General features: G+C 44.8%; 1 protein-coding gene across 3 annotated transcripts in view; it reads left to right on the forward strand.

The window, feature by feature from the left end:
* efr3a (EFR3 homolog A (S. cerevisiae)) overlaps window positions 1-8,100 on the forward strand; it is a 101,120-nt gene extending 93,020 nt beyond the window's left edge. For all 3 annotated transcript variants that reach the window (XM_014337374.2, XM_014337373.2, XM_014337372.2), the window contains 7 exons: window positions 10-77; window positions 707-834; window positions 5,336-5,421; window positions 5,499-5,547; window positions 5,938-6,041; window positions 6,144-6,193; window positions 7,157-8,100. In XM_014337374.2, coding sequence (XP_014192860.1) covers window positions 10-77; window positions 707-834; window positions 5,336-5,421; window positions 5,499-5,547; window positions 5,938-6,041; window positions 6,144-6,193; window positions 7,157-7,262 — 591 coding nt within the window. In that variant the 3' untranslated portion in view covers window positions 7,263-8,100. The remainder of the gene's footprint in view (window positions 1-9; window positions 78-706; window positions 835-5,335; window positions 5,422-5,498; window positions 5,548-5,937; window positions 6,042-6,143; window positions 6,194-7,156) is intronic.
* Window positions 8,101-11,851: the final 3,751 nt, after the last annotated feature.

Below are 11,851 nucleotides of genomic sequence, written 5' to 3' on the forward strand. Positions count from 1 at the left end.
TCTGCCCAGGTTATTGAGTTGAGGAACATGGATGCTCCTTACCTCCTCCCAGAGCACATCTTCAGAGACAAGTGTCCGTAAGTGCAGATTACAGCCTGAATTTGTTTCATGAGAAATAATCCAGTGGCTCGGGTTAGAAAAAGGCTGTGAAGCCTCATTATTTTCTAATAAACAGAGCAGTAATGAGTGTGGCAGCTGAAGCTTAAAAAGTTTGAAAGTTTACGAGAAACAAACTCAGGAGTGAAGGAACCGTGCTGCTTCACTTTTCAAGGTTGCAGATAAATTCACATATTCAACTTCTGGGATCAATAACTCATAAAAATACATTATTAGAACAACAGCAGCATGTCTTTGCATCGACAGATGTAAGACTGACAAACAGCTACTCGCTTCAGTTCAGTTTTATTTATACAGCACCAAATCACAACAGCAGTCACCTCGACGCTACCAGCTGCTTTTCATTTAAGCGATTTGTGCTCCGACTGGGACAAACCGAGTTTGTCTCTGTGCAGCCAGCTGTGAGATGCGTGTGCAGGGACCCCGATATGAACTTGTACAGAGTTGAATTACAGATGAGAACAAATGTGACCTTTTTGCAGCGTCGCTCTGAGAAGTAAAGCCGTGCTGTGCGTTGACTAAAAACACGCTTTCTTCTGAGGTTTTTCCTCAGCAAGTTTATTTTTGTGTCTTGCGTCTTTTCTTCCAGGCTTCCTGAATCTTTGGACAAAGAGGACAGCCAGCTGTACTTCCAGACGGCCGACATGGCCGAGTGTTTGGCCGGGCCGGGGTACAACGCCGAGCGCCTCTCCATCCCCTACGTTCCTCAGGTCACAGGTACGACAGTCCAGCCTCCGTTAGGACGGGGAACTTCATGTTTCTATTTCTTCTTACCTAAGAAAACTGCTGCTCTGATAACTCTTCTTTTTTTCTTCTTCCCTCATTGGTTGATTCACACCTTTTTAATCTCATACCTGTTGAGCAGCCTTTTGTCCCATTTCATGGTTTCTCAGATACCAGAGACGCTTTCTGAGAAAATGTGCCTGAACTGATTCTCGGAGCATCTAAAATATTTCCTTTTGATGGAAAAGTGTAGCTGTAAAAATCCACCGAATTAGACGATGGTCACATTATGCTGTTATCTCTTAAAGAGGAAATATGATAAAAGTGATACAAGTAACAAGTTAGAAGGAAAGCCAAGAGTTGAAAAGGTTGTAAAAAGTCAGATTAAAGGATTTAAGGCGCCCGCTGTCTGCTGCTGCGCTGTGTGCTGTATGTTTTATTTCCCTGCTTTTCATACTCACCGTGTCCTCAGAACTGTTTGAAGCTTTGTCGGATTAAGAGCTTAAGGAGTTGTTCAGTGAAGAGAAAATAAAGTTTCACCAACTCTGTGTGCGATCAGCTTTATTAGTCCGAAGGCTGTCGCCGTCTCTGTAATTTAAAGGTTTGTTTCAGCTCAGAACAACGTGAACCTCTGCAGGCTTTCACGCGCACAACTTTCTTTAAAATCACTTCTTCAAAATGTTGCTTGACTTCAACCTTGAAGTCTGCCCACGTCCAAAAAAGACTCGGGAATAGTTCGTACTTCACGTGCTCTTCCTTTCACCTCGTGTAGATAGAACGAGCGGGAGGAGAAAACTGATAATTGTCTAACAAGCTTTTGTTTTCTTCCCTCTGTCACGCTTTCATGTCCCTTCAGTTCTTTACACAGTAGGAAAAATCCTCCACAGGTGCAAGCAGACGTCCAGAGGTAACCAAGGCAACCCTGTGCAGGCGTGTAGAGATGTGTTGTCACCTGGTGTAGCTGGGTTTAGATCAGCTGACACATTATTTGTGCGAAACCAAAGGCTTCACTTTGCAAAGTTGGGTGAATGGAAACTCGTCACGCTTCAGACGAGGAGGCGCAACAATGAAGTTCTTCCTTTGAATCGGTCCGATTCTCAGAAGTTCGTCTTCTATGGTCGTCCCACGTTTCCCACTCATCTGTCTTCTTTGATCTTATTGGTCTCGTTGCCTTTGAAATGGCGACTCCGACCATGGGGACCAGGTCTGCGAGCACTCGGTGGTGCATGAAGACGACGATAAAACTACAGTAAGACAAAGTCTGCCATCAGTCTATAACTGAAAAGGCTCTTTCACAAGAACTGCTGCTGTCTCCAAACACCAAAATTACTTGCAATCAGCAATCAAAAGAGTTCAGCGTAATCAATGCAAACCCCAGTTTTTGATTGCACACCGCTTTCAGTGTTTGACGGCTTCTTTCTGACCTTGAAGTCTCCGAGTTGAGCTGTCAGTGTAAGCAGGTCTCCACACTCGCTGTGGACCCCGAGATCCACGCCTTTCATGCACACTTCTCAAAATCTCAGGATTGGATCACTTTGTTAGTACAACAGTCAGATCCAGTGAAAACTCTCGCAGGTCTGATGCAGCCTCCTCCTGTTAGCTTCTTCTGCACTGCTGACTCACCCGGTGGACTCGGCAGAGAAGGAGAGCGAGGCTGCTGCTGTGGAGAGGAGCAGTGTGGACACATTTCTACTGTGTCGCTAAAGCGGCTCGAAAACAGGCCGAAGTAAAGCAGCAAAATGCTGCGTTGGCAACAGTAAGCTTGCTAACGCAGCTCTGGGCAAGAGGTCAGACGGGGTGAGGTGGCTTTAGAGCCGCACGGTGACAATTTCATTAAGGCGCAATTTACTTATCAACCCCAGAAGCACAAGTGATAACAGCATCGGTATAAAAGCAGCGTCTGAAAGGCCCCCCAGGAGGAGAGGGAGGGATCCGCTCGCACAGACTGTCCTTTCATGGCGCGAGGAGCCGCGGAGCAGCACCTGGTGCTGACGTGATGTCATAGCGCCGAGCGGCGTCTGCGCGCTGACGAGTTTACCCGACATACAAAGTGAAGCCTCGAACTTGTGTTTAAAAAACATACAAGAAAAAGAAATATCTTTATAAGTTGGGGGTTAAATTTAAATTTGAAAAGAATTTCAGAGATTTTCTTCATGATCTTTAGTTTTCTTTAGTCTCAGACTGTTTTATTTATTTATTTTAATTTGTTTAATTATTTTAGAAGATTTTTTGTCAGCTTTATTTTTAATTTCAAAGATTTTTTTTAAGTTTTTTCCCTAATTTGTAAAATCTCAGAATATTTCTTCTTCTTTTTTTATCATTAAAATTTTCCCTGAAGTTCACAGTTTTTCCGCAGGATCTTTTTTTTTTTTGAGTTAATAATAATAATAATAATAATAATAATAATAATAATAATAATAGCACACCCTTACATTTTTAAACACTGCGAGTATGAAAGGACCCGGGGTTTTGAGCTGTGACGGTGAAGCATCAGAGTCTGCAGGAGCTCTCGCTCTGCTCGCTCTGCTCGCTCTGCTGCTGCTGTCGTCTCAGCTGAACGTGTAGAAGAACAAATATCAGGGTCTCAAACTCAAATGAGCTGTGGGCCACCGCTGGCACCGTCATCTCATGTGACCACTTTACTGTTCATGCAGTGCAAAAAACAACAAGCAAACAAGAAAACACCCACAAATATTTCCAAAAATGTAGTGTTGTTTGTTTTTTAAAATGTCTCACTCTTAACTGGAGCCTTTCATTGAACTACCAAACAAACACAAGCTGCAGACAAACACGTGTGCCCGTGTGGCCCCCGGGCCGCGGGTTTGAGACCCGTGGTGTGAACAGTTTAAGTGTTTTTCACACTGAGCAGAGACCAAACTTGGTATTCATGACAGCATTTTGACGCCTGCAGAGAAACTCGCCCTGACCTTTAAACTGCTGAGCAGCTGTAGATGCGTCGTTGAGGTGCTTCGTTGTTTCAGAGCTCGATGTTGTGTAGCTGTAGATTTTCTCACCATGTGATTTGGTAACTCTGTGAAATGTTTTGCCTGCATTGCTCGTGGACCTGTTGCGGTGAGTACACGTGCTGCCACGTCTGTGTAGAGCAGTTTACCCGTAGTGCACTTAGATTGTTTACATGTGTGGAGCTTCTGTTTGCAGTGTTAACAGAAAACTTTTCATGTAGGGTGTTATTAATGACATGAAGAAGTTAATCATCATGAAGCAGTTAGAGCTCAGAGAGGAGAGTGGGTGGGTTCAAACTCCTAATAACGACAAACCAGTGCAGACCTGTTGGACTCCACCAGGCAGCCTTTCACACGGTTCTGCTCCTGGTTTTATGGACGGGTCTTCTTTGTTCGTCCAAGCCGTGCAAGGTTTCCAGCTCAGGATCGCCAGGTGGAGCAGTTTGCAGCTGAGGGTGAAGCTGTGGGTGGATGGGCTTTGTCTTAGAGATGGAGGTCGATCATTCAGAGGGGTCTTGGCCTCCACATTGAAGGGAGGCGGTTCAAGCATGTGACTGGGACGCCTCCCAGGTGAGGTGTTTCAGGCATGTCTAACTGAGAGGAGGCCCCGAGGCCAGACCCAGGACAGGACTCCTGAGAGACTGTGCCTCTTGGGAACACCTTGGGGGAGGATCTGGACCAGATGGATGGAAGAGAATGAGGGACGGATGCTGCACAAGTTTGCAGGTTGATCCTCGATCATGAATCACAGCATCTCTTTAATTCCGGCTGCGCTTCAGTAAGATTAAATTCATTCAGACTGTAAATGTGGTGAGTGGGACCTTAAATCAGTGCATGAGGCCTTTAAGAGGGAATCTGATCTCTTGAAGTCCGGCAGGACCGGGCTGCATTCAGGCTCAGGTGGTCAAAGTTTTTGGAGATCGTGGCTTCCTGTCACGTCGGCTCAGTTCTGTGTGTTTCATCACCGTGTGAACAAAATCTTAAAGCTCCAGCGGATCAGCCGCGATCAGATCGTTTTCCTCATTAACGCCCGCAGGACGGCTGCTGAGTCAGGCCTCTGCAAAGTTCACAGCAGAGGTCGTCGTGCGATTGTAAAGAGCTGCTTTCTGTCGCTTTTCCGCTACCTTTCTGACCTCATCAGATGACCTCACAGCTCAGACAGTAGCTGCCCTTCTGTGGTCCTTATTTTCCCCTCTGCTGGCGATGAATACACAAGTGCTCGAGGTGCGTTCGTCCCCCGGGGACGAGTTTATCCCCGCGGGATCGGGCGGATTTGTTCCTCGTTGTATTGAAGTGGAGAAAAAAGATGGAGTTTGGTGTGCGGGAGCAGAGATGTCACCGCTGTTGTCAAGGACGCGCAGATTACAGGAGCTACCTGGGTTTCAGTAATATGACAGCTTCAGTAAGCACAGTTTGATTATTCTGAAATCGTTCTGCTGGAAAGAAACAACTTTTACTTTTACGTGACACTAAAGTTAGAAATGTTTGTGGCTTTTTAAAGCATTATGTGGTGTGAATCTGTCATCCTGAAGGTGAAGAACGTCTGTCCAGGAGGCAGAGTTTCGTGGACACCGTCTCCCTCCAAGTGGACATCATTTCCAACAGCCTTCCAGAAAAGGTCTGAGTAATCTTCTTTAAAGCAGCGTGTGGTCCTGGAGGGAAACGTGAGTCACGTTTGTGTTTTTGTGTCCACAGTCGCAGCTGGCTGAGGAGATCACGTTTGAGACCCTGAAGAAGGCCATCGGTAAGAACGCGGTGACTTCCTGCTGTTCCTCATGTTGACTCTGGGTTACTTTGTCCACCAGGCAGCCATCTTCATCAACACCTCTGGGCTCTAATGTGTTCAGTTATTGATAAAATGATCTAAATGAACTTTTAATTTCAGTGACCAGCAGAAAAAAGCAGCAAATCTGATGAAACCACTTAAAGTTTGCAGATTTAGCCTCAAAATAAGTTTTCAAAAGCTCTGATTTTATGACGTTTCAGTGAAATTTTCACCATTAAAAAATGTTTTTTAAACAGCAACGTAAAAGGACGAGAAGCTCGTCTCACAGAGAAGAAAGAGCGCTCACAAACCACCGCATAGTTAAGTCTCTGTTATTAAAGCAGCTCTGTGTTTGCGGTTTGTTTTCAGACACCACCGGTTTGGAGGAGCAGGAGAGGGCGAAGAGGCGCCAGGTGATGGAGAAGTTCCAGAAAGCGCCATTCGAGGAGATCGCCGCCCACTGCGAATCCAAGGTTATTAAAAAACAAAACAAAAAAGAGCCAGAAATCAGAAAATAATAAACTGTCAGCGCATCAGAAAAAACACCCAAATAAACTCCTGCTCACTTCTTCCAGGCAAACATGCTGCACGACCGGCTCGCACAAATCTTTGAACTCACAATCAGGTGAGTCCGTTATGCAACAAGTTTTCTCATTTAAATATATGAATTTAGATAAAAGGTCTTGGTGTGGTGACATTTACACCACATTAGAAAAGCTTAGGCGTGACACTAAAAGTCAAAGAAACCCAGAACACCCGACTGATCTCTGGCTGATCTCCCGTCGAGCTCGTCCCCTCGGCTCTGCTGCCAGCGTCCCGTCACGTTCTGTCCTCACTGCTAAAGCTGCGTCTGTGATTTCACCACCGTGGCTGTGACGCCCTGAAGCCTCAATCACCCGCCGTCACCACAGTCTTCTCCTCAACAAACAGATGTTTGGTTATTTTGGCTCAGATGTGGCTGCCTGAGCCCAGCCGCAGGTTCACCCGATCTGCACCAGGCTTCAGGTGTGTCGAGATATTTGGAGCGAATGTGGCTCATGATAAAACACGACCCAGTGTTTTTAGGCTTAGCTGTGTTCGTCTGACATGTTCTCACTTCTTTTTTTGATTGCATCATCACGTGAACACAATAACAGTCTGTTTGCAGCACGTGAACGAGTACGACGCCTGCAAATAACGTGCACTTTTCCTCATAGTCATGCTTACATCGCTAACACCGCGTTCAGTTTGAGTTTTCTTTGAGTTGCGGGTCGTTCCCTGGCCGCCTTTTGAAAGGATTTTTTAGAGGAAATGAAATGCTCCTTCAGTCATTACCTGCTGTGTAGTTCTCCTGAGTCACAGCACTGTGAGCGTGATTAGACCCGGCTGTGTGCGTTAGCTGAGACGTGCACGTACGTGTGGGCAGGACTGTCGGAGCGCTGGAGGCAGTGCACAGGTGCACACGGAGACACTTTGAAAGGGACAACAGCCTAATAATCAGGTTAATCAGGTGGTTTTTGCTTCCTAAAGGTTACATTTGTGCACGTCTGCCAAACCAAAACCAGTTTTTCCTTCTAATTTAATATCTTGTTTCACGCCCCGTCACCAGGCCTCCTCCCAGCCCGTCCGGAGTGGTTTCCATCTCAGCGGGACACACCCAGCATCAGTCCGTCCCCGTCTACGAGATGAAGTTTCCAGACCTGTGTGTCTACTGAACGCACACATCCACAAACCAGCTCACACGCAACATTGAAAATGCACAGAAAGAACAACACACTCACATCTGCACTCCAGTCTCCTCTGTTCAGGTGGCCGGGATGCCGTCAGGGACGAAGTTTAAATCCTGTTTGCCGTCTTCACTCAAACCTGCGTTAATCCACGCTGCTCTGATTGGTTACACTTTGTTTCCTGACTCGCGTCCCTGAAGCCAAACTGAACTTTTGAGTCACCAAGAACAAAAAACAACAACAAAACCCATAAACTGCTTCCACTCTGAGGTTTTAGTGTATTTCTCAGACGTTGCTTCTCTGTTCCAGTCCAGCCAAAGCTTCACTCCTTGTACATACGCTCTTAAAAAAGCAGCGTGAGGCTCACAAACGCAGCTCCTGCCTCCTAACAACTATCTGTCTCCTGTCAGTAGCCGTCGGTGCCGTCACTGATTAGTAGGAATGTGCAATATACATATATATATATATATATCTATATTAGCCGTCAGCTATGAAAACTGAAATTACATAGGTGGTGGTAGAAAGCAGTTTAGTTTCAGGCTCGCTGCTCCTCAGCTCTTCGCTCTAATCTTCAGTCTTTGCTGTTTAAGATAAAAGTGTGTCACAAATGACTCCAACAACCAGCTGAGTTCTTATAAGTAAATTCAATGACAGCAATACTCGAACTGCTTGGCAGCGACACTCAAAAGCTGAAGAGTCGACGTTTGGACGAGTAGAAATGGGCTCGCTCGTGTTTGGTGATGACGTGATTGTTTCTGAGAGGCGTGAGTCTGTAAGAGGAAGGTCAAGAGGAGTGTTCATGTCCATCAGCTCCCACCTGAGACTCTATAAAAGATGGACATAGTCAGTGTGGTGTCAATTTAGTGGGGAGCTTTGACATTGGATTACCAAATGGTGGAACTAAGACTGTATACTCCACTAGTACTACTAGTACTACTAGTACAGTAGCCACAGGTGGACAAAATCAATAGAGACTGTATAAAAAAGATGGATAGAGCCACCGAGACATCAGTGTCTGGTTTTGAGCTCCACATTTGGAGCCTCAGTGTTGAGGTTTTCGATGATGTCATAATGTAGTCACATGATCAGAGCAACCATGTCTCCTGTATCCAGATGAATTATCAAAAAAACATTTTTTTAGGATGTAGTCATGTTTATTTCTGCTGAAAGCTTCAACACGAGAGTTTGAGGACTGTCTCACTGCTGGAGTCGCCCTCAGGTGGCCGTGAAAGGAACTGCAGTCTTTGGTGCTTCCATATTGGCAGCTTAATGTTACAGTAATGAGGACGTGATTTATAAAATGAAACTACAATCTGAGCTCAGTGTTTACTGACGTCTAAACGCAAGAAGGCCGTTGGGTCTTATTGTCAAAGAGTTCAAACCTTTCAGATACGGAAGCTACATCCATCTTTAATATACAGTCTGTGGCTTTGACGATGGTCCTTAGAGAAGTTGTTGTAAAGTTTGTGTAGAGTTCTTGTGGCGGGGCTGATGATTTTAGAAAGGACTCTAAACTTCCTCTATTAAAAATTTGGGGTTAATATTCTCAGAGATTGCAGTGAAAATATCACAAAAAAATACAAATGTAGCATCTTTTAAAGAGTTGAAGTTTATTCCTCAAGTATGAAACAGTGCAGTTATGATCACAGTTACAGGCCTGTGTGTAAGTAAAATTAAAGCTACGCGCTCTTTGTTTGTAATATTTCCTGATATGAGGGGGAGCTGCAGGCAGCGTGTTGGCTGCAGATGAATCTGATCCAGCTCCTTGACTTTGCGCTGTAGTCCCTGCGCACGCCTGCTTTCCATGAACGAATCAGCCGCCTCACAGCTTTGTTGGCAGCCTTAAAAAAAACAAAAAACAAAGCTGTTTCATTGCCAAACACAGAAGTTTGATTTTAAAACGTCTCAATCTAAAAAGGCTGTTGTTCGTATCCCGTGAGGAGCCATATGGTGGAGCTTTTCATTCCAAAACGAAGCGACCGGCAGCATCAAAGTTAACCTCCCCGCTGGACGCATTAATATTAATATCCATCCTCAGCCCCGGCGATACAAAGCACTGACATTTTGGAGGATTTAATCATCCTTGCATTTTCAACAGTTATCACAGGGCCGTGGTTTATTTCCAAAACAGGTTACAGGAGGCGCTCTGGGAACGAGAGGATTCGTATGTGGTGCAGCTGCAGCTGTGATCTGTAATAGCAGATGGTTATCAGTGTTTTCCTCTGATCTGAGCTCAGCGTGGGAAGAAAATCCCTCCAGTTGGAGGAAGATACCTGCTGCCTCTGTTTGGTGCGAGCAGCTGTTGGAGGCTGAAGGTCGGCGCTTCCTTTCACTCAGAGCTGATTGGTGTGTTCGGCTCGTCGGCGAAGGAGAAATGAGTTTCTCGAGCGCTGGTTGTGTTTCTGAATGAGAGATGCTGGCTAAGCTGGAAGTCTGTGTTTGGCATCACCAACACGAGCCTCACAAATCTGAGAAACTTTGTTAGTAAATGTGTGTTTTTCAGCATCGGGTCGGTCGAGGCCAAGCAGTTTGTGAATGTTTGATCTGGATACGTGACAAGTGCAGGTTTGGTGCGACTGTCCCGATCACATCGCAGCGTCACATCTGTACAGTTGAGCCCGTGCAGCTGTTTGGACGTGGATGCTTTAATGTGCAAGGCCAGGGTCACGAAAGCTGCAGGACATGAAGCAGAAGAAATTCAGAGTTGAAACGTTGGCTGCTCACGGAAAGTCGACATAAATACTGATGCCAAATTTTTAGGTATTCTTTTTCTTCTTTGCTTATATTGTAACTTTTTTGTATTGAATATTGCAGAACGTTGCGTTGTGATCCCGTCGTTATGGTGAATTACTCTATACTCCACTTCCTCTGTGGAGCCAGCAAAGCTACAACAAAAACAAGAATTTAAGATTTCAATTGATTTCCCATCAGTTCTTCTTCTGCAGATGGAATTTTAAAGCTTCTCAGGTGTGCTCGGGTACTTTCTTGTTTTTTTAAACATGGTCAGCGACCCAGGTCTGGGGTAGTGTCCACTTTAACATTCGGGTGTGCCAAACAGACTAACTTTAAAAGTTAGAGCAACTTATTATAGAATTTCGACTGCTGGTGGAGGTGGAGAAAAGAAGCTGATTGGCACATGATGTCAAACAATGTTACCTAGGTGGTTGCCTAGGGAACCTGATAGCCACAAGTAACCAGCTGTCACCATGGGCAACAAAGCGATGCACTGATGGTTGGATTGTGTGTCTGGGTACAAACTTATTACAGGCTTTTAAAAGTTCACGACCAGCATCAAGGTGATAAACGTGACCCTTACCTTGCACATCAAAGCAGTCCCACTTTACTTTCCTTTACCTTCACGGTTGCTGACCGTTCATCTTCTCCGATTGCCACTTATGTATCGATAACCAGCAACAGGGTGGGTTTGACCTCTTAACATCCATCGGGCACCAGCGACCCGGTCAGGGTTTTGTTGTAGCCAAATGCCAAAAAGGCACATTTTTGAGAAATTGAAAGGTCTTAAGGTCTTTAACCAAACCCTAACCGGATATAATCCAGTGGCTGTTTGGAGGTGAAATCTTCTGTTCTATAAGTATTACATGTCTAATCATTGTACTGTGTGAAACGTAGGTTACAGAGGACTTTTTACTGGGAACGATGAGCAGAGCAGCCTGAACAAGAGAAAAGTCTCCTGCTGTTTTTCTTGGTTTTTTTTCTGTGCAAATCTACGCAACATAATGTCTTAGCTTTAAACTCTCGTGCTTTAACATCGTAGAATCATAGCTTTTAAAAAACATGCATTATATGAACTAACTGCATGGCTCTTTAACTTCAGTCATCGTCGTTGACCCTCCGAGGGACGGGACTGGGATCAAATGCTGAAACAAAATCTAAACGAGCTCTTTAACGGCCAGATACTGAAGTTGGGCTTTAGAGAAAAGTCGGGTTTAGATGTGGCTGGAATACATGATCTCTTCCTCTCATGAATGTGTCGTCGCAGCAGCATATATATACATATATATCATATATTTTTGTACATTTTATGCATCACGTATCATTACATTGTTGCCTAGCAGAGATTTTAGAGGTTGGGAGATTTCTTCTAAGACGAGGACAAAATGCTGAATTCTTTATACTCCTGTAGTTTTTTGTTGTTTACCTCGATGGTTCAGGTTTCAGCGGGATGTTGCAGTGTGGGGGAGATGGTCTCGTTTTTATTTTTTCAACTGTAGATTCTATTATACCATTTCAAAAATAATGAAAAATGAATGAATATTATATGTAGAGCCAGATGTTGGTTATTTTTGGATAAAGGAGTAAATCAGTGCAATCTGCTAATGTTAAGATCCAGATTTATTTTTCTCTAAGTGGCGGCTCAGGCTCAACCTTCAGACCTGAAACACTCAGATGGTCCCGGTTGAAGAATCGGCTCCAGATTCACTAAAATCATTTAAAATTGGGTCCACAATAGTCGGAAAACTGTATTCCCATATGTGACCTCGTTCCTGACTATGCTTACAAGTTCCTCCTACGTTTGAAGACCATCTCTTGGTGTTCTTCTCCTGGAAAACTCCTGT

The sequence above is a fragment of the Haplochromis burtoni genome, unplaced genomic scaffold, assembly GCF_018398535.1.
Source record: "Haplochromis burtoni strain Fernald_Lab_line unplaced genomic scaffold, NCSU_Asbu1 Contig_175, whole genome shotgun sequence".
Lineage (NCBI taxonomy): Eukaryota > Metazoa > Chordata > Actinopteri > Cichliformes > Cichlidae > Haplochromis > Haplochromis burtoni.